At 41.9% G+C, this 21,004-nt stretch overlaps 11 protein-coding genes across 11 annotated transcripts; 7 read left to right on the forward strand and 4 right to left on the reverse strand.

The window, feature by feature from the left end:
* Positions 1-137: 137 nt before the first annotated feature.
* On the forward strand, positions 138-620 carry BYT42DRAFT_617791 (uncharacterized protein; the record flags this gene model as incomplete). The annotated part of the gene is made up of 1 exon (XM_051572212.1): positions 138-620. The coding sequence occupies one exon, from the start codon at positions 138-140 to the stop codon at positions 618-620; it is 483 nt and encodes a 160-aa protein (XP_051419380.1).
* Positions 621-1,135: 515 nt separating this feature from the next.
* BYT42DRAFT_617792 (glycoside hydrolase) lies at positions 1,136-3,632 on the forward strand (the record flags this gene model as incomplete). The annotated part of the gene is made up of 11 exons (XM_051572213.1): positions 1,136-1,173; positions 1,266-1,278; positions 1,338-1,394; positions 1,464-1,510; positions 1,570-1,642; positions 1,705-1,824; positions 1,895-2,041; positions 2,119-2,238; positions 2,298-2,982; positions 3,047-3,091; positions 3,187-3,632. The coding sequence occupies 11 exons, from the start codon at positions 1,136-1,138 to the stop codon at positions 3,630-3,632; spliced, it is 1,791 nt and encodes a 596-aa protein (XP_051419381.1).
* A 583-nt stretch (positions 3,633-4,215) lies between these two features.
* Positions 4,216-4,443, forward strand: BYT42DRAFT_474111 (uncharacterized protein; the record flags this gene model as incomplete). The annotated part of the gene is made up of 1 exon (XM_051563592.1): positions 4,216-4,443. A coding segment is annotated over one exon (228 nt), but the record flags the coding sequence as incomplete, so codon positions are not given.
* Positions 4,444-6,269: 1,826 nt separating this feature from the next.
* BYT42DRAFT_503936 (velvet factor) lies at positions 6,270-6,772 on the forward strand (the record flags this gene model as incomplete). Its single annotated transcript, XM_051564939.1, has 3 exons — positions 6,270-6,387; positions 6,465-6,544; positions 6,611-6,772. Coding segments are annotated over 3 exons (360 nt in total), but the record flags the coding sequence as incomplete, so codon positions are not given.
* A 1,646-nt stretch (positions 6,773-8,418) lies between these two features.
* Positions 8,419-9,178, forward strand: BYT42DRAFT_585933 (mitochondrial pyruvate carrier). Its single transcript, XM_051570023.1, has 4 exons — positions 8,419-8,555; positions 8,620-8,689; positions 8,754-8,880; positions 8,940-9,178. Exons 1-4 carry the CDS (start codon positions 8,457-8,459, stop codon positions 8,989-8,991), a joined length of 348 nt encoding a protein of 115 aa, XP_051419384.1. The 5' UTR covers positions 8,419-8,456; the 3' UTR covers positions 8,992-9,178.
* An 810-nt stretch (positions 9,179-9,988) lies between these two features.
* Positions 9,989-11,548, reverse strand: BYT42DRAFT_549438 (uncharacterized protein; the record flags this gene model as incomplete). The annotated part of the gene is made up of 1 exon (XM_051566071.1): positions 9,989-11,548. The coding sequence occupies one exon, from the start codon at positions 11,546-11,548 to the stop codon at positions 9,989-9,991; it is 1,560 nt and encodes a 519-aa protein (XP_051419385.1).
* Positions 11,549-12,242: 694 nt separating this feature from the next.
* BYT42DRAFT_124231 (uncharacterized protein) lies at positions 12,243-13,022 on the reverse strand. Its single transcript, XM_051562160.1, has 3 exons — positions 12,945-13,022; positions 12,667-12,875; positions 12,243-12,588 (listed from the first exon to the last, which is right to left on the reverse strand). The coding sequence occupies exons 2-3, from the start codon at positions 12,779-12,781 to the stop codon at positions 12,437-12,439; spliced, it is 267 nt and encodes an 88-aa protein (XP_051419386.1). The 5' UTR covers positions 12,782-12,875; positions 12,945-13,022; the 3' UTR covers positions 12,243-12,436.
* BYT42DRAFT_585937 (DUF2407 C-terminal domain-containing protein) lies at positions 12,546-14,020 on the reverse strand. The gene is made up of 7 exons (XM_051570024.1): positions 13,743-14,020; positions 13,465-13,668; positions 13,271-13,394; positions 13,115-13,186; positions 12,945-13,058; positions 12,659-12,875; positions 12,546-12,588 (listed from the first exon to the last, which is right to left on the reverse strand). The coding sequence occupies exons 1-6, from the start codon at positions 13,863-13,865 to the stop codon at positions 12,817-12,819; spliced, it is 696 nt and encodes a 231-aa protein (XP_051419387.1). The 5' UTR covers positions 13,866-14,020; the 3' UTR covers positions 12,546-12,588; positions 12,659-12,816.
* Positions 14,021-15,627: 1,607 nt separating this feature from the next.
* Positions 15,628-17,562, forward strand: BYT42DRAFT_585941 (armadillo-type protein). The gene is made up of 6 exons (XM_051570025.1): positions 15,628-15,913; positions 15,997-16,033; positions 16,090-16,242; positions 16,324-16,620; positions 16,696-16,976; positions 17,050-17,562. The coding sequence occupies exons 1-6, from the start codon at positions 15,842-15,844 to the stop codon at positions 17,479-17,481; spliced, it is 1,272 nt and encodes a 423-aa protein (XP_051419388.1). The 5' UTR covers positions 15,628-15,841; the 3' UTR covers positions 17,482-17,562.
* BYT42DRAFT_585944 (mitochondrial fission ELM1-domain-containing protein) lies at positions 17,552-19,650 on the reverse strand (the record flags this gene model as incomplete). Its single annotated transcript, XM_051570026.1, has 9 exons — positions 17,552-18,160; positions 18,220-18,416; positions 18,473-18,535; positions 18,607-18,786; positions 18,842-18,888; positions 18,944-19,024; positions 19,085-19,315; positions 19,376-19,528; positions 19,586-19,650. Coding segments are annotated over 9 exons (1,294 nt in total), but the record flags the coding sequence as incomplete, so codon positions are not given.
* Positions 19,651-20,357: 707 nt separating this feature from the next.
* On the forward strand, positions 20,358-20,940 carry BYT42DRAFT_585946 (ATP synthase E chain-domain-containing protein). The gene is made up of 3 exons (XM_051570027.1): positions 20,358-20,435; positions 20,503-20,701; positions 20,775-20,940. The coding sequence occupies exons 1-3, from the start codon at positions 20,412-20,414 to the stop codon at positions 20,843-20,845; spliced, it is 294 nt and encodes a 97-aa protein (XP_051419390.1). The 5' UTR covers positions 20,358-20,411; the 3' UTR covers positions 20,846-20,940.
* The last annotated feature ends 64 nt before the right edge of the window (positions 20,941-21,004 follow it).

Raw genomic sequence — 21,004 nt, forward strand, 5'->3', positions numbered from 1 at the left:
ATCTTGTGTCACGTCATGCTGTGCAATGATGAAAACGGCAGCAGCACGATGATTTATGCATGTTCCTGCAAACATATATATAAAAGCTTCGAAATGAAGGGAAATGTTTGTAAACAATCACCTCTATCCTGCATATTATGCATCCTACCCAATACGCTTCATTACTTTTCTGCTTCCTTGCAGTCTTTGTCAACCTTTCGTATCAACAAAGGCCCGGACTCCCTAGTGGCAAAGACATGGATTTTCCTGATTGTCCGCCAAATTGCGACTGCATGATAATCACGGATCCTACTACAGGTCAACCAGTGGCCGTGTGTGTTGGTTACGGAGATAATCTTTCCAAAGGCGAACCAGCAGCTTCTCCATCGAAACGTCGTTTTGCCCTTGCTCGCCGTGATTCTCCAGTGCCAGAGACACCCGATGCCTCAGCCGATTTCCCAGAGAGTGTATACTCTGAGCATCACGACGACCGTTCGTCTCATAACGACGATAATCACATGTCCTCATCAAACTATCGACCTTCCCACTCAGATAACTCAAGACATTCATCTGCTTCCGTCATAGAGTTCCCCCGAATTGTTTATCTCCTTCCTGTAATGCTGGCGATGCTAGTGCTTTAGTTATCGTAGAATCTAGTTGTAATACGGAACCAGAATAATATAATCTTAATTTGAACAGAGTTCAGATATGAGAAGCATGCCACACGTCGGGCGTGCAATTCACAGCGGACTATATAAGTGTGCGTTTTATCGTTTCTCTTGCCTCTCTCTCTGGTTTTTCAGGTTACAGAAAGTGTCATGGAATAGAGTTTCAAGGGTTATGAAAAATATAGCTTGCATAACCGGTTGTCAAAAATTTTCTAGTGCCCAAATGCTCTTTTTTGATTGTTCGATTGATTACAAAAAGCAGTCAAATGAGATTGTCACAAAGGGAAAGAAAGCGGCCCTAAAACCTGATAACCTGATATACGTTTATTACAATACAGTGGAGTGCTCTCTTTCCGCGGTCCAGCATCTTGATGACGGCAAGTCTGAATGGTCGTCCACGACATCGACTCTTTTTTCACAACAGTTCTTCGCCAATGCCTACAATGATGATGAGAATATTCTGCTGCCTCATCTTTTGCCACATGACAATGGCCTTCATGATGGAAAAGCGAAGGCTTGAACTAAGGTAAGATGCTTGAACACGGTTTGTGAGGGTGTAACACCTATTTATTATATTAACACACCTTTTTTTTTTTTGTTCACGCGGGTATTCGATAGAGATCAAACAAAGGTAAAATTCGTGAGTGTATCTAGAAAAATATCAATCATCAATTAATGATGGTTACGCAGGAAATGTTTTTTCACGGCTGGGATAACTATTTGTTGCATGCTTTTCCTTACGATGAAGTGAGTATTTCTCAAGGGACAAAATAGTAGACTGTAATCACTTATTAACAACATAATGGAAACCGTAAGCTCAATCCCATCAAGTGTACTGGAAGAGGAAGTGATAAAGCCAATCCGTAAGTGAAGCATCAAGTGTTATACTATCTGAACATTTAGGCTCAAAGAACTCTGTCAGAGATAATATCAATGTAAATGATGTCCTGGGCGATTATTCCCTCACCCTAGTAGATACCTTGGATACTTTGGCGGTAATGGTTTTTGCACAAAGATGTTCTCGATGATGAATGGCACAATCTAAGACGGTGTGTAGATTCTGGGACCAAAAGAAGAATTTGAGAAAGCGGTGAACCTTGTCCTTGAGCATGTATCGTTCGATCAAGATAATAAGGTCCAAGTATTTGAGCTAAATATCCGTGCGCTTGGCGGATTGGTAAGTGGACAGGGCAGTTGCCATTGAAAGAGAAGCCGTTATTGAACACGATCGTGGTATCTCATTGTAGCTCTCAGCCCATATTCTAGCGACCGATCCATCGTTAGGATATTCGTTGAAAAATTACAAAGGCGGTTTGCTGCGACTAGCTATTGATCTCGCCGATCGCCTTGTTCCAGCTTTCCAAGCGACGAATACTGGCATTCCTTACCCTCGAGTATGTTATTCTATACGCTATGGAGTCCTAATTTTTCGTTGTTCAAAAAAAGTCATGCTCACACATGATGGTGTTAGGTCAATCTTCGACATGGTGTACCTCCGACAGAAACGGTCGAGACATGTACTGCTGGTGCCGGGAGTCTCATTTTGGAGTTTGGCGTCCTAAGTCGATTAACGGGTGATCCTCGATATGAGGTAAGATTGTTAAAGAAAAAAATTGGACTAAGTTGCATCAGTATTGATGGTGGATTTAGACATTAGCCAAGCGCGCTTTGATGGCGATTTGGAACCGACGGTCCAAACTGAATTTGTTGGGGAACGTGATCAATATTCAGACGGGACAATGGATTCATACGGCATCATCCACCGGGGCGGGTATCGACTCGTTTTTCGAATACCTCTTGAAAAGTTATGTTCTATTCGGGGAGCACGAATACCTTGATATGTTCGAAGCAGCTTACGATGGACTTATGCGTCATGTCCGCGATTCCACGGGGTATCTTTACCGCAACGTTCACATGAGCTCCGGTACCCTCATGTCGACATGGATCGATAGCCTCAGTTCGTTCATGCCTGGTATGCAAGTACTGTATGGTGATCTGGATGCGGCTATCAAAGGGCATCTGATCCATTACAACATTTGGCGTCGATACCATGCCCTGCCGGAACGGTTCGATTTTTATCAAAAGGTGGTCGATATTGGATTTTATCCTCTTCGGCCCGAATTTGTCGAATCCACCTATTACCTGTATCAAGCTACGAAGGACCCGTTTTATTTACACGTTGGAGAAATGATTGTGCAAGATCTGAATAACCGAACTCGACTACCCTGCGGTTTTGCTACGGTGGGCGACGTACGAACAGGACGTTTGGAAGATCGGATGGAAAGCTTTTTGTTAAGTGAAACGCTCAAATATCTTTATCTGCTTTTTGACACAGGTACGTTTCGTTGAATGCATGCACACAAAAGCATTGTGACTTAACGCAACTCGGGCGAATACAGATCATCCAATCAATAAGGTTGATTCCAACTTTGTGTTCACTACCGGTAAGTTATAAAAGATGATGAGATGGATTTTTTTTTTTTTTTTTTTTTTTTGTTGTTGTCTGTCTTGTCCTAATTGATATGACAATGTTCTTTAGAGGGCCATATTTTGCCATTATCAAAACAATATCTGTCGCCAACGTATCCTGAGGAAGAAGATCCTTTGGACGCAGCCAGTTCAACATGTTCCCCTTACCGACCTCACACCAACTATTCAACGTCGTACCTACTCCAACCTCAATCATTCGATTTGACATCCGTACCCTATCAACCGCAGACAGACTATGCTTCAGAGTTGGTCGGTAACGCAGAGAGTAGCATACGTGTTGCAGTGCCCAATGGCTATTGTGAGGCGGTTAACCTTAGGACCCATTTGTACGAATTGACCTTTGGTGAAGACACAAGGTCAAAAGATCGTCTACGGTCTCCGCGGCTTGTCGAACTTGTGGGAGGTTTTTTGACACGATCGTTATCAGGTTTGAAAATGGAACTCGTCAAGCGACCAAAAAGTGAAGGTGGAGGTTATCTGATCACTAGAGGTTAGTTTACCACACTTTTTTTCTCTTCATTCTTATCCTTTCCCTTCCATTTTATACTTTTCATGTCATATATACTCACACACGAGTATGTAACGTTGTACGTGTTTTCATTACCCCACTTGATTTCTTTCTGAACATTGCCCCCCTTTTCTTTTTCATACCGTTTTGTATACCCTCTTTCAATGTTGCTTTTTTTTTTTGCCTTGTATTATCTTTTTAACAAGAAATTGGAACGCTGTATCTTTATGTACTCATGATTTGCGCTCTATCATTCTTTTACATCTCCACTTACAAAATACAATCATGGTTTTCATCTTTCAGTCCATCCAGATATAAGGTAATTTTTGAGATGTTTATGACATAAAGTCATCGATTTATCCAGCAACTCGTTAATACTTCAAAACACTTTATAGATTCCAAGAAAATGATGTGCTCATGGTCACCATGGATGCCATTCTGCCATTTACTCAAGGGAATGTGTTGGAACTGGATAACTTGGACATCACTGATGATCATCATGTATACCCATTGATGGAAGGCGATATTGAGATTCGGGTGCATAGCAAAACCCACTCAACATCGTATCACGGTGTGCAATCTCAGTTTGGTTACTGGCCAACGTCTATTACGGGTCTGGGTGTGATAGCGTTTCCGAATGATGGTCGCTTTTTTGGTTGTGATCCATATTCCAAAAGCAATGCACAAGAGATGGATGGCAAGATACTAGTGATCAGCCGAGGAGAATGCACATTTTATCGAAAGGCGGTCCATGCGCAAGAAGCAGGAGCGAAAGCGATAATTTTTATAAATAACGAAGGCGGTGACACATCATTTCGAGCGTTGGCGATAACAGAACCCGATCTCCCGCCTGTGGAAAAAACGGTGATTCCCAGCATAACCATGACGACAAAGGAGGGTTTGCATTTGGTTAAATCGCTAGCCAGCATCATCAGCGTCGACTTAATTAAGCCATCTCATGTGCCAATCAGCGACTCTCGTGCCACCATGGTTTTGAAGCTACAGGGAGCTCCGATCCATAATCTGATTGTGTTGAGATCTCCATAGAAGGAAAGTAATTAAAATCACATTGACCTACCGTATAAATATACCAATAAAAACCAATATCTGAAACCTAATAACGGGCTTTCCAATGAAAAAGACTCATCAAAAACAAAAAGGGCCTGGAATCCCTGGGCATGGCAACATCCTTTTACTTTGATTATTCTGAAACCTGTCAATGACATTGAGGAGATAGCATTATAGCTCCCACATTGGAGTGTCAAGCTTAAGCTTAGTTAGCTTCAATTCATTGCATTTGTGGCACATCGTCTCGTTCTTTAAGTCGTTCAACACGATTTGCAGAAAGCACCGAAATGAGGAACGCATTATATTTATTTATTTTTTGTTTTTAGCAGCAATTGTACGATTGGGACAAGTATGGTTCTCAACTTGTTTGCATAACGTGGAGACAACTAGCCGTATACCGACTGTCAATCTATTCTGTTGCAATTGGACGATAGCATGGTTCAAAGAAAGCGTGCAATGGCGTAACGAAGAAGACTCAAAAAATTTTGGGGGTGAATATGGGATTCAGAAAATACTAAAAGTACATCATGCGACTTGAGGAAAAATCTTTTCTAGGGTCCACCGCGTATAATATTTCCAGCATTTGGCGGAATGGGTCAACTTTATCCCAGAATAGGATGATGGATGGGTCGGCTTTTATATCAAGCTCATGTTACGGTTGATTATGGCAGCAGGCGGAGGATGATCATATAACATAATGGAGGTTGTCGAAATAAGCAAATGTATATTGCGTACGTAACACGTGTGTGATGCAAATGCTCGGTATCACTGGGGTGCTGAGATCCCGGAAATGTCTTGGCATTGCCGTTTTGAGTGAATTTATTCATTTTGGACAATTGTAAGGTTCCGGTTTAGTGTCAGAAATGGCTGGCTTTGAACTCTGCGAATATTTTACCCAAAATAGTTCTTTTTGACGTTACGGGAATTCTCTTTCCCGCCAAAAGTTTTCCCTATGTCTCTTTTTTTTTAAGCGTTTTATGTTTCGATTTTCATCCCATCTTTTCCCTCGAATCCTTTTTATGCTTGCTTGCTGCATTCATTATTATGACTAGTAAATCGACCAGCGCGAGTTCCAACGCGTGTACCTATCGTTTCATTTCTAGCTCGTTGAACGATATTGCAGAAGAAAGGTACGGTAAAACAGAACTACCCACCTCTGACTACATAGATGAAAGTTTTGGCAAACAGAAAAGACAAGGACGAAAAACTCACCTTTTGAATATCGGTTAGAAACTATGATATTGTTATACGTCAACAACCCCAATGTGCCAAAATGAGCGTTGTCAACGAACGAGGTACGAATACGTCCCATGACGAACCAACTCCTCTCGTTCATCGAGTATCAAAAAAATTTATTTAATTCTTTTTCTCCTCCAACAGATCGACGTCCTATTGAGCCTCCACCTATTCTTCAAATGCAATGGCTGGACTGTTCGGCCGAAGAAATCAAGTACGTCGAGTTTTGTTTTTTTGCCAACTGGAATAAATCAGGATCGATGTACTGATGTCATTATTCTTTGTTCTCAAGGAAATATCTTCAAACGCCCTTTTATTTTATGGTCGCTAACCTGATTGCGGCAGATGATCCTAGCAACGCGATTTTACCAGCACATGAATATCTTTCGGGAACCACCGTTTCTTCTTTATACAGACTACGCGATATTGACAACACAGGTATGTGTTTATGCTCCCAATTCGGCTTCTGAAAAAAACATCCTTTATTTTTTTTTCTAACCTATACTTATTTGTAGATGGCGGCTTTTTTGTTTTCGGAGATCTTGCTGTAAAAAAAGACGGTCAATATAAGCTTCAATTTAGTCTGTTTGAAATCGTTGAGTAAGTGTTCCAGCCGCTACATTCAACGTAAAGGCGAACCCATCCAAGTAGCTGAACTTAGATCATTAGTGATGTTGTACAAAATCGCCGAACGATGCAATCCGATGTTTTCACAGTTTACGTTCCCAAACGGTTTCCCGGCCCATTTGAAGCCACCTTTCTATCACGCACTTTCTCAGACCAGGGCGTAAAAATGCGTATCCGGAAGGAACATCGATTGCAATCCAATTCTGGTCGCAAACGTAAAACAGACTCACAACATGCAAGCCATTCAATGAATGATGATCCTGATCGTTCATATAAACGCCACAATCGTCATCCTTCTTCCACAAGCACCGTCCATTCTGGACCTACCGAAGCACAGTATCTGCAGTACAAGTCGCACAAATCATCATCATCTCTCGATGCTAATAATAAACCGTACACTGCCATGACCACCCCCGAACCCACGCCAGCCAACTACAAGACCCTCACCAACAAGTTCCGTTGCCATCATCACCATCCCCCTTCACCGCCCTCCTCAATATGCAGTCCTTCAAGAGAAGTATATCATTCCGATCAGATAGCCTCCTTTTCTGAGCCATTGTATGATGCACCCACGCCCTCGTCTCGTCGATACTCAACGTGGACACAAGATGCAACCTTAATTCCTCCCTGGTCTAATCAGCACGAGCAAAGATACACAACGTCGTCATCCGCACCGTCAAGTTCATGGCCAGCGCCTCCCTATACGCACGTAGAAACAAGTAAACCTGTTTATCCACCGACTTCCTCCGTCCCTTATATGCCTTCATCTTACCATCCTTCATACACACCGTCTCCGCCATCTATGCCAATCGCTACCGTACAGCCTCCTTCAACCAGCTTAAGAGATTACCACATGTATTCAGAACCATTACGATTACCGATGAAACAACGCCCGTGCACCCCACCTCCCATGCTGGCTGATATCCATCAAGTTACTACCCATGAAAAGCATTGGGGTGAACGTCTTCCCCCATTAAGAGCCATCATGGCAGACGTATTGGACGACAGAGTATCGCGAGAATTACCAGCGCCTATTCCCTTGAACCCAGCACCCATATACCAACCGCACCACTTACCAGTCATTCCTCTCGATCAAGAACATCAACGTCATGAAGCAGCCAATACTATGCTGAGCATATCCCATGCATTTGCTGCTCATTGCTAGTCACTTTTTTAAATGCTCACCTTATTGTATATCCCTCCTTGTAATATATTAGGTGAATAAAGAAAAGCGAACACTTGTACTAGATTGCATACCTCCTGTTCAAAATCTTTTTTGCTTATCCTGTATATAAAAATGTCCTATGATAATTTCCATCGTTTAGTTCGTCCATGAACATGGCTTTGGCCTTGAGTATCAGACCAAAGGCTTTTTATGTGATGGATACCTAAAACAAAGCTAACCTTGTGTCCTCGTTTAAGAATCCCCAGTTGCAGTTGAGTTCATTACTCTGAAACAATGCACTTGTGGTTGCATTGGTACATATTTCGGAGAATGGTTTGCTCAAACCAAAGTGACGTTTCATTGATCCAATCAGATGGAACTACCCCGCCTCCAAAATAACCATGGATGTCGACTTTTTGGAGTATCGCTTGACCTTGGATAGTTATCATCAAGCGATGATGCATTGGTTTTATAGACGCTATATATATACTGCTGTTGTCAATGTATGAAGTATGCACTAGACAAGTAAAACAGAGTCGTTATCTCAGGGACAGACCGAATACTTTGATCTGATTCGTCAGTTCATGTTAATCAGTTTTGCCGTTCCCATATGGGGTTAATTTGGTTACACACGGGTGTGTTTTATTTTTTTATACTCTAAAGTTTCCCGACTATATCTTTCACTGTCTTTTTATACCTCTTTTATTCAACTCTAATGGCTGCCTCTGCTGCATCTCAGTCTGCTTTCTCGAAATTCATTAATTCGCCTGCAGGTCCCAAGACGGTCCACTTTTGGGCCCCTGCCATGAAATGGGTATGTCTTGGAATTTAATTCGCAACCTGACGCCGATGTCTCAAATCAAATCTTCTTTCATTAGGCACTTGTCATTGCCGGTATCGGTGATCTTCAACGTCCTGCTGATAAGTTGAGCTTGGGACAGAATGCTTGTAAGTTTTGCACTTGAAAAAAAATGCACTGAAGACATGAGGTACTGATGGGAGTCGGTAATAGCTTTGATGGCCACTGGTCTCATTTGGACCCGTTATTCGACTGTTATCATTCCGAAGAACTGGACTCTTTTCACTGTGAATGTGTTCGTGGCGGCCACTGGTATCACCCAAGTTGCCAGAATCTTGCAGTAAGTTGAATTTTAAGAGTGGCTTGGAATCTCAGATAAAATTGACGAAATCTCCTTAGCTATCGTCAATCCGACGAATACAAAGCAAAGCAGGCCGCTGGCGAAGTATAAGTTGAACATTATCACCTTGGAAGATCTTATAGATGCACACACACCACGTTTCCCTTAAAAGTTTCTCTATTTTTGTAAAATAAAAATAATTTATTTCGAGGTATCAAGCGATAAGGGTTCTGTCATCCGACCAGTGCGAACCTGTATTGCGATCAATTACTGCTCGCAGCAGCAGACGATTCTTCCCTTGTATATCTATCGAAAATCAATATAAATTGCTTTTTCAACAAGACCCGAGGCCAACAGCAGAGCAGGTATTGTTGCTTTTTATCATTCATTACCTCTTTCATCCTAGTTCCATCTCCGTTTTCCTTACAATATTCCATTTTCAATTGACGCAGACATACAATTGAAAGCAACATCTTTGAAACAAATTGCACGAATTTCATGATTCCCGACGTACTGTCCATTCGACCCTAACAGAGCTACTTTATAATTACATCGTCATCGAATGATATTTCATCAGCAAAACTCATGCATCGCGCACCGATGACATAGAGTCTTGATTTTTCATCTGATCGGTTACGGTATTTAAAACATCAATATTTTGGGACATATCTCAACAAACTCGTGCATCTTGAGAAAGAGCCATCGACATACCTCACAAGGCACAAGCAGACCCCCCAATGAAAGAAAGAGCCCCCGACAATCACAACTGGAATCTCGCACTCTAAGAACGCATATGAAAGAAACCGCTGCAAATCTGTAAAGCAAGCACATTCGTGCCTTTTGATGAACAGTAAACTAATATCCTGTGTTCTAGAGGCTTCTTCACATTGAAATAAAATTCGAAAGAGCAAAGGATTTCGTCGCTTAGAGAGCATGATACTATTTCCGACTGATATTATACACATCATTTAATGCGAAAATGAAAAATGTATTTTTTTATGACCGAATTTTATGATACAGGATGGATAAATATACAAAAAAAGAGGGTAAAAGTGTACAGGGATCTATGAAAAAAAAGGACGTTGAGAAAAGAGGAGAAGATGAAAAATTACGCGAGCTGCATGAGATGGACATGATGATGTTTCTGCTTGTGCTTATTTCGCTTTTTGTGCTTATTCTTGTTCTTCCGTTTCCGTGAATGTTCCAAATTCTTGGCTCTTTGCCATTCACTCTGCTTGTGCTCGTCGAGTTTTTCCAAGAGGGATTCCGCCCTTTTGACCAAAGACTTGCGTTCTTGACGGATTTCTTCATCACCATCGGATTCGACCGTATCCAACTTTAGCATGACCCGGACAATTTCATCTTCATAACCCAAGAACTCGCGATTGTTGCTAGTCGAAGCCGTCAAAACCAACTTGTTGGGCTCGGTTTGCTGGAATTCCAGTTGCGAACCAAGAACAGTAGCTTCATGTTGTTCTTGAATCATGCGAAGTTGAGCTTCAAGCTGGAGAAGGGTATCTTTCTTGGCTTGTTTCACTGGATCGTTCACCGTCGGCGGTACATCCGACTGCTCCTTCATTGCAATATCCTCGTGGGGTTCCTCCATGTTCAAGTGATCGTCCATAACCGCATCTTGTTCAGGGGTGGGCTCGTATTCTTCATCAGATACCGGTTGAGGAGGCGACGGTTCTTTGGGGGGGATGGTCGCCAGATGATCCACCAAATCCTTGACCGTCAATATGTGCTTGTCTAGAGGCAAGTAATCTTCGGCAACGCTGTCAGTGCTGCTGCCACTCTTTTGGCTCTCGGTATCAGAATCCATGTCAGCGGCAGACTCGTCGGTAGCAGGTTGGGTTTCCGAGTGGTTTACTTGTTTGAGCGCAACAGGAGCTTGAGATTCCCTGGCTTTTTCGACTGTCGACGGAACGGCCTTGGATTCATCGAGCAATTTGGTATGCTTATCATCTTCGGCAACGTAACGCATAAGGTCATCCCAGTTGTCTCGATAGTCATCGTCCTTGGTGGCTCTCTGAGACTCTTGTTTTTGCTGGACCGGGGATTCCTCGTGTTCATCCTCTTGCTGCTGCCCAAAAATGAGATTGACCAGGGAAGCAAGCTTTTGCGCGTGGTAGTCATCGAAGCCATCCGCAGTGTCGGGTCCAGATTCTTCTTCTTCTTCTTCTTCTTCTTCAGGGTACTGAACCCATGCAGAGTTGGCCGTCGACGGTGGTTGCTGTTCTTCTTGCTCACGAGCTTTCAAATACTGATGGTACAAATCATCAATTCGTTTTCGTTCAATAGCAGCGGCCAAGTATTGACGATACATGCGTTCGCGCTCTTCTTCCTTTTGCTGGATCGCTCGTAAAATGGATTGCTGATGTTCCCGACGACGTCGTTCAGCTAAGCAACGTTCAATTTCTCGAGCTCGTTCTCGACGATAGTGGCTTGTTAACAGACGAAGGTTATTCATTGCTTGTTGAAGGCGTAAACGCTCTTGGCGAGCTTGTTCCATGGCTGCTTGTTCTCGAAGTTGCCGTTCTCGCTCTGCTTCTTCATGGCGCAGTAAAGCTTGTAATTGCAGGTAGTCGTCCAAGGTCAAAGTTCTTTGGATGTAACGAGACCGAGGTTGAACTAGCACAGGGGCTACGGGAGAATATTCAAAATACATTGTTTTGTGTGGATTCTATAAAGAAAATAATTCAAAATAGAGAGGAAAGGGATATCAAAGGGTTGTACTCTTTGTTTCTTTTGTTTCTTTTCGCATAAAAAATTCTGGGCTATTTTATAGATGGCGGAATTTCGGGAATTGTGTGGAATCTTCCGGCACTTTCGCGCAAAAGCAGCCAATTTTTGTAAGCTTTTTGGGTTTATTCATCATATTTTAAAGACCGCCAGAAAAAGCTCGAAGCCAAGATGTGAAACGTCAAATCAGGAAAGAACGGTATATTTTTAGCATCATTACTAACCTCCAACCCATCCGAAAAGAGGGCAACTTTAAAGAATATAATGTTGGAAGGAAAAGTGGAGAAGTATCTGGAAATGGAACGAGCCGTTAGTAGACAATGGGGTTGTAAACTGCGGTTGTTCAGCTGGTCGCTTTTTAGAGAATTTTTGAGAATACCCTTGAGACCCCTGCAAGCAATTAGCTGTAAATGCCTACTATACTAATGGAATACTGCCAGCCCATTTCTTAAAAAGGTCCTCATATTGTTTTTGCTCAAGTTTCATTCCTTACACTCTGTCTGATAAATCTACTACCAGGTGTGCCTTATGCATTAGATGGGTCTATTTCTTTTCAATGCATATGAGTGGGTTGTCTGATAATCCGAAATTCGTTTTATCTTTCTAACGAATCTTAAATTTCTTCTAACATCTGTACTATCCCATAAAATCTTGTGGAAACCGCAGCAGCTCCAACTCCAAAAGCTTTGAAAATTAGAGACCTTGCCAATACATCATCGAATCGGCGAATCTGCTCCACCATCGCTGTCTGCTTACTTTGCAGAGAGAGAAGTATGGGCAATAAACAATGAGCGCTTTTCTTGGAGCCAAATATCTAAACATGTTTCAGGGATAAGAACAACAAATCCCAGAAAAATAAGCACTTTCCCTTTTTCAAAGTCTGTAATCCTCTGGTGAAAATATGACACTGACTCGTTAGAAGCACTGCATCATGATTATGCATCTTTTTTATATAGCCCTCATTCACTAACAAGCATGGCAACATCTTTGTATAAGTGATTTTGATAATAGCATACTATGTAGTAAATTCATTTACAAAAGTACCGTAGGGTGTTGGAATGAAAATGGTCTCCTTTGAAGACGATGTTACTGCGGCAAATTTCTGCTTAAAAGAACTGTACAAGGAAAGGAAAAAAAAAGAAAAAGAGTATTGAGACATAATTTACAAGGAATCTTTAACGGAAAAAAGGCGATCTAATAATACACATGTAGCACACCAAAAGATATGTTAATCAGCATGCCGGCGAGAATACCTGGTAGTGTTTGAAAGAAAATTTTAGCAAAAAGATTCCATGACCGATAATCGAAGAGGAAATACTTACCCATTTGGTGTCTTCGTGTGAACACGGATTCGCGGAACCAGAATAGGCACAAGACACCCAAAAAGAACCCAAGCATCAACCCCCACATCATTTCCTTATAAGTTCCTTGTATAGCTAGAACGAAAATCCATTTAGCATTGGAAAGTACAACGCCATCAACTTGTACTTACTGCCATCCGGTAATGTATCGCCCGTGTTATCCATCCATTGTTCTTCAAGTCGTCGAGTTTCCTCGGTAGATTCTTCAATACAGCAACAGAAAAAAAATCAGATACATAAATTCAGCCACATCATTGCGTCATAGAATACATTCATTGGCATTTTACCTCCATTAAACTCAGTTCCGTGCATACGATGAAACTGTGTACGAATACTCTGAATTTCTTCTTCATTAAATCCGGATTCTCGCAATCGATCGAAACCGGATGGTATAGTGAGCTGCGGTCGATTCTACGGTGCAAGGGAAATTAAAAATAAGCCAGAGGATCGATGCAATTTTTTCCACATGTAATGCACTTACATTATCCCGTTCAGAGGTAATATAGTCCGATATGGAACAATGGATATAGACAGGTGAAGGAGGTGGAATTTTGGCTTTGGACGAGCTGTTGGATATAATCTTGCCTAGTCCATAGTCTAACAACGTGGAGGCATCTTCGAGTATCCGTCCATTATGAATGAGACGAATCTTTTTATTGGATGTATGAGGTGCTGATTGCCGAATCTAGAACAAAAAAAGACAGTTCTGTATATAAGTGACCATGCTCAAAAGGAGCCTCATGTGCCTCGTCTCTTTACTTTTTGTTTGATGTCAGCTATAGTGTCGGTCGCAGGTGAAAGTCGAAAGACGAGATCTTGCCCTTCGGTCCAGCGTATATGCACATCGATCGATTCGTAGTGGTCCATATTGGATTCTGCCATGAGAAACGATTGGAATTTATATAACAGAGAGCAAAAAAAAACGAGGGAATTCTTGTGGCACCGTCCTTTCCCACTGCCAAGTGAGGGTTTTCAAAAAAAAATAACGGGCTTTGAAATCGAAATAGGCAACCGCACATAGTAAAAATTCATCCAGCTGAGAAGAAAAAGCTTCCTTTATAAATCTGTTATCATAAAAAATGGGGCATTTCTGTAGCTAGTAATTTGGAGAAGTAAAACCATATGCAAAGTTATAATTGAGAAGATGGAACAGTGTATTGTGCAAAATTATTGCTTTGTGCCTTGAAGGAAACAGAAAAGTAATGCAACCATGATCCGAAAGCCAGCGAGAATAGAGGCTAATTGTAAAACAAGCGCGAACGGTTCATGTCAGTTTGTGCTCTTTTTGCCGGTAGTTAAGGCGCTCTATTACATCAACGTGTGAATAAAGCTACTGTCTAGCTCCATTTAATTTTGAGAGAGAAAGCACCTCCTAAAGCAGACTTCTCCAGGAGGAAAAAAAAAAGAAGGCTCCTCAAAGATTTGTCAAAACTGTGCATGATTCCTTTTCACCGAAAATGCAAATCCTTGCGGTCAAAATGCTGGAAAGTTTATACGGTTCGGTAGAAACCATTGTCATGGTAGAAAACAGATAGATGAAAGACAACAATGGATGCTAGCCGTACGATATTTTTGCCATCGTTTATGTATCCCAGGGAGGAATGTTTTGAAGCAACACAAAGCTCTGCCGCCGTGAGACCTTGCATCAGTTCCCAGTTTTTAACTTGTCCTTCAATCGAGCATGGCAAAATAGTGTTGTCGACCAATCAAAGGATATGAAAAACTTTCAATGCAATGGCGCTACCTGTACTGCGGTTGATGATTTTTTTTGGTCAAAAAGTTATTCGATCAAACTTTTGCTTCAGCAAATAAAAACTTTTTCTGAACACTAGATCAAACCGCGCGCCCTTGTAACCCTTTCTAATTAGCTTCAGTGCTGGCTAATAGGTCTGCGCATTGTTTTCAGCGCAGCCAATGCGCCATGATTTTAATAATAGGAACCAATGATTGAAATAAAATCGAATTTACTAGCTGTTCTAGAAACTCAGCAAGACATTGCCGTGCTCTTAATTATCACGGCGCAGTGATTCTTTTATCCAGTCATTCAACCAAAGGCAGCGGCTTTCCATTTGGAATAAAATAGGCTGGTCGCAACGGATCGATATTGCGAACCGTAACGGAACCTCTTGCTACTAGCATTGAGCCACAAATCGGATTTTTAATAATAAATCCAATTAGGCTTACGGCGACTGGGAAATATATCTTACCCAGCGTTGCTATGAAAGAGGATGACTCGGAAATCTGGATTCGAAAGTCATATCAAAAGTTGGAACAGATGCAGCCTCAGGATTGGTCATAATATTATGATATGCCGACCAACCATGGTTCATGCTAGCAATTAAGTCGGTTTCCTACTAAAATCTTATCTCCTGGCCAAGATATGGCTCTGAATGCTGTATGTTTGTCTGACCCTTGACTGGGATATCCAAAGCGGGAAAAGATATTGACCAACCGGCTAAGCCTCTGTCCCACTTTTGCCACTGCTGGAGCATATTCGTGCAGCGAATTGTATTTTATAAAATTATTAAACCCTATGGTCATTGATAAAGATCGCTCGTCGCAAACGAATTACTGTTGTTATCGGTTGAAGCGCGTGTTTCTGCATGATCGCTTTGAATCATTAGCGTCGCGGTTGCGTCACGAATTCTAAAAAAAATATTGCAGTTGCCACTTTTAGTAATTTTGGTGACGTACTTGAAAAAAATTAGGATTGTGCTGTCCAACCAAAACCTTTTTTTTATTTTCCAGAGAGCGCTTGTTTGGCTCCTGACTTTTTCGCTTCTTCCACTTCCAGCGGCTGCCTTGCGTACTCATTTACAAGAGATAGGCGTATAAAAAACGATCAATTCATACATTACATGAATACTACCCAAACCTCGGCTACAAATGCTAAACCTGCCTTGCATGGTGTTAGAATAAAACAGAGAAAAGTAAGTTTCGAATATTTTTTTGCTGGATGTTTTGTTTATATTGGTCCCAGATGGTTCCCTTAATAATGATTTGCAATCAATAGGGCGCTCAAAAAGCTCAAGCAAAGCACGAACCTGAAAGTAAGTGTGCTTCATGTCTGTTTTGGATCGCCCATCTGACGATTGCTTGCCATTAGTTTTCAGAGATAATTTACTGAAGCAACTGAATAACGCAAAGACCGGCAATCTCGAAGACGTTTCCCAGATACTTGACACTAGTAGCAATACCCTTGATTATCGCAAATACGGAGAGGCTCTTTTTGAAATTCTTATCACTGGAGGCATTCTAGGTTAGACATGAAAAAGATGATAGGGCATATGCCTATCATACTCTCGTCCCGTATCTCATACAGTTCCCTTCGTTTTTTTAGAACCAGGAGCAATTATTAACGCTGATGCTGAACGCAGTCCTTTTAGCTTATTTGGCGCCGAGAATGATGCCGCGGTAATCAAGCGACATACCGATGTCTTTAGCAAGTTGATTCGTCGTTACAAGTACTTGCAACGACCCTTTGAAGAGACTCTCAAGAATATCTTGCAATATATCAACAAGTGGCAACCGGTTGAGAACAACAACTTGGCGATCGCCGTAGGCTGTTTCATTATCAACGGGCTTATCACGCCTTCGATTTTGAAGGTTATCTTCAAGGATTACTTGGTCAAAGACGGTAAGTCTTTTGTGCCCTTGCCAAACTCAAATAGGTAGTCACAGTTTGCTAAACACCTGTATGCTCTTTATACAGGCCACTCCCTTGAATTCTCGACCACTGTCTTCCGCACTGTTTTGAACGAACAGAGTATTGAACAATTTGGCAAATCCCTGATTGCCTCTGGGTTGGATAGCAAGTTGATCGAATTGTTCCCACCGAATAAGCGGGAAGACGAATGTTTGATTCGCCATTTCGAAGCTGAAGATATGAAGCAGTTGGTTGACTTTCATATGAAGAATCAGAAGAACTCCATGAAAGGTGATTTGTTGATCGATTTGAAGGAAATGATGCATGATGAAGCCAACGTTTCCGAGGTAATGTTTTATTTCCGTTTCTCTGTAAACAAGTCATATTGACACAGACATTTAACGCTTTTGATATTGATAGGTTGTGGCCTATGTGAAACAAAATACAAAGGAAGCAGGACTCAGCGAACAAGAAGTGATTCAAATTGCTTGGTCCGCCGTTTTGCTTACCGTGGACTTGATCAACGCACGTCCTGATCAAGTGGAATCGCAGGCTCTTCGTGCTGTGACGCGTTGGTCTCCCATGTTGGAGACATTTGCTACCTCTCCCAAGACCGAAATTGTGCTTCTCCAAAAGGTGCAAGTTACCTGTTATGAAGATGCCAAATTAACCAAGTTCTTCCGTCAAATCATCCAACTTTTGTACAAGATGGACGTTGTCTCGGACAATGCTATTTTGTATTGGGCCGAAAAGGCACACAAACCCCAAGGCAAGACCGTATTTTTGAAGCAAATGGCTCCCTTTGTTCAATGGTTGAAGGACAACGAAGACAGCAGCGAGGAAGAAGACTAGTGTTTTGCAATCAACCATAGGATTTTTTTTATGACAGACCCAAAGAATGGGCTATAAAATTTTTGTAAACGTCGAAAAGCCACCGCCATTATTACTATTGGATCATTGATCTGTATCATTTTTTCACTGATCACGAGAATTGCCCGCAATAGTCCTTGACGCTTCCATCATGCAAGCTATTAGGCAACAAGCGAACTAACACCATCTTAAGCGTGGTTTGAGGGTTTGAAAATACAAGCGGAACAAGACACAGAAGCGCATATTCTCGGTCATTATTCCCCATTATGTAGATCAAGCTTCAGGAAGCGCGTTTGTTCGAGAATAATCCACATATCATAGTAATATGCGTTTTAATGGCAGGTGTTGTTGGTAGGAATGGTATGGTTTTGTCTTTAGCGTAGTTTACCGACGTCGCTTTCCTGTGACCATTTCTTCATGTAATTCTTCTATCTTAGCTTTCACCTTGTTTGTCATGTCATGACTGCGAAGAATGCGCTGAGAATCTCCCCAGGGTTCATGATGTCCTAGATAGCTGTAAGGATCGCCTCCGTGTCGCCCATGTCCGAAAATCTTGCGCTCCAGTCGCAATTTTCTAGTGATCTGGTTTTCCCGGCACCAATGATGAAATTGCAGTAAATAAGATCGACAACGACCGGCAAATACCGTATAGACAGGTTTTCTGTATGCATCTCAAAATAAGAAATGTGATAATTTTTCTTGAAAAAATGGATTACTTACCGCTTGGAGGCCGCATGAGCAGTAGCGTAGTCCAGATCAGCTGTGAGAACGATGCGAGAAGCGCGATTGAGCATACCCTCATAGGTCACAATTCTTGACAAACTTTCGAGATTTTTATCCGCTGCATCCCAAATAGCAACCTGTTGTTCATGCTTGTCGATCTGTGTGGTTATCGCCTTGATCATCTTGTCTTTGACCTAAGGGAAAACAGGGTTTAACTATATAACTCAGGGAAACTAGGACATTGTCTTACCATATCGGTCGTTTTATCAGTGAAAACTAGTACAACTTTGCTATTCAGGTTCTGGATCATACGCTTTGATAAAAAAAAAACGAGAGAATAAGCTCAAATCAAACCCGTTTAAATGTTCCACCCTCTGCACTTACACGCATATTATCCACCAGAGTGATTGCATCTTCAGAGTACCATCGACACTGTGCATTATAACCTCCTACCACAACGGCCGTAACATTATCTGTATTGCTTAGGCTTTCCATGAAAGAGGTGGGCATTGCTTGTTTCCAGGTATCGTTATCTGGGATGATATCGAAATCAAGCAGTGGCATCTATCGTCAACATCAATACCGCCGTCTTGATTTTGATCCTGAGAATTCAACATACATTCGGTATAATACAATTCTTCTGATGCGCCAACGGTCCTAGTTTGGCTATACCCCCGCTTGTTAGACGCGAAATACGATTAGATTGATTAGCAATACATACCGAGCTTAGCATTTGCTTCGTACTTTGGCAGCACCACCTGATCAAAGCTAATAAAAGGAATTGTCGGCATGCCCAAATATACTAAAAATATCATCTGATGGTTATTGCCAAGTTCCTCGGTAAACAAACAATGAGAGTTACCTGAAAAGCTTCTCTTCTCCGTCTGATTAGCGTGCGCAAGATGTAAACAGGTCGGAATGGCATTGGTGCCACTGCAAATCACATAATCCGGCCGATCGCCTGCGATAGAGCCTTCATTATCGTTTCCAGACGACGTCAAATACCACGGTAACGAGTCGCTTGAGCTGTCAGACTTTTGCACATTCCATTCAACGATATATTTCTGGAAGATAGAAGGGAACATCTGTAGTGCTGTGAAAAAATAAATCAAGTGAGTGACAGGTCAAGCGATAAATTATCAGGTTACCATACCTGGTTTTGAAGTCACCGTCTTGAAATCAAGCTGGCCTCTGGCAGCTAGTCGCTTACCAAGAGCGTAACTCTGCAAGGTCGATTCAAGGCCACCATCGGTTAGGATCCACACACGCGACGATGTCCGACCAGCCGTGAATGCACGAATCGTGCCTAGTCCTTTAATTGTTATTCATTAAAGCATAGGTGTCTAGATAAGCAGCTACCTACGTTGGTTATATGAATATGAACGAGAAAGAGATCTGAGCTGAATACGTAACAGGAGATGGTTCATGATCAGTCGTTGATGCCCGTGGCTCGAGATCGTTTTTGAATCTTTTAACTCACTGTGACGGGGCAGGACTTATACTTTCATTCTCCGCACTCGTTCCTTGATAATCGTACATCCACTGGTTCCATTCCCACCAAAATGATTGACCCGAAAATATGAATTCCCTCTGTCATTTCATCAGAACTACATTTTCCAAAATGATTTGGTACATTTTATAAAAATAAGCTGGCGTAGTTCGGCACAAGGACTTTGAAGTAGAGCTTGGCGCAACGAATTGTGCAACTTTATCTCAGGATTTTAACTTCCAACGCCAAGCATGCTCTTTTACGAGTATTGTAGTAGTTCAAAGTATAACGACTAACGACGAGGTATCGATTATCCACAGAAGTATTATCAGTTGCAGTTTAATATTCTATAAAAAAACACACTCCAGAGCACATTGAACCCCTTATACAATTTCAAAGAATAGCGAAGCTGCAACGTACTGTCTGTTTGAATTCATGAATACGATTCAGAAATAATATCTCTTAAGACATACACTCTACATGGCGTTTGCAGCGCAAACGGATCAAGATTGTTAAATATTGGGACGAACATTACTGCGGCAAAAAAGGAGAAGGTGAAGCCCAATGTGAAGCCTGTGATGTCATCAGAAGTCACAGTTGGGCAAATTTGGCCCCCATGTTTTTTTTCGCCACCGAGCAATCAGGGCAAAAATTCGCTACACAACCTTTTGTTTCCTTCTCTCCGCCCACAACTGTCATCATGGTCAACCCCGCTGTGAAAAACGTACATTATCGAGATTCTGCTATCGTTTTATTTTTGTCATTCAGTTTTTTAATCGTTGGACATTTAGGTCGGCCGCTGGTCAGCACTCGCTTTTGGTCTCGTTTACGGTTACACGCACAATGCCTCTTTGAAGAAGCAGGCCGAAGAGAAGCAGAAACAGGCTGAATACCGTCATAAGGAAGAACTTATCGAAAAGGCAAGACTTGCCTATGCAAAGAAGCAGGCTGGTCCCCAGGAACCTTCGGCTCCTACCCCGGCCACCGCAGGTAAATCGGAAGAACCCGCCCCATTCGTGTGATGATAAATAGGGACAATGACTAATTGCAGTGAATTCACTAGTGGATTTCGAGAACCCCGATTTCGACTTTGACGCATACATTAAGCAATTAGAAGCTGAAGGAAAAATCTAAAGGAATATATAAAACACGTAGAGTGCGACCAGCGTCCATTGCAAAAAAGGAATATATTTATGTGCATTTTTTCAGCTTGAAAGTTTTTGACGTGAGATATACTATTCTCGATACGATCACCCGTTTCTTAGAGTCTGTTTTGGATGACACTGAAGTTTA

This window comes from Radiomyces spectabilis, assembly GCF_025331425.1.
Source record: "Radiomyces spectabilis strain NRRL 2753 chromosome Unknown BYT42scaffold_14, whole genome shotgun sequence".
NCBI classification, from domain to species: domain Eukaryota; kingdom Fungi; phylum Mucoromycota; class Mucoromycetes; order Mucorales; family Radiomycetaceae; genus Radiomyces; species Radiomyces spectabilis.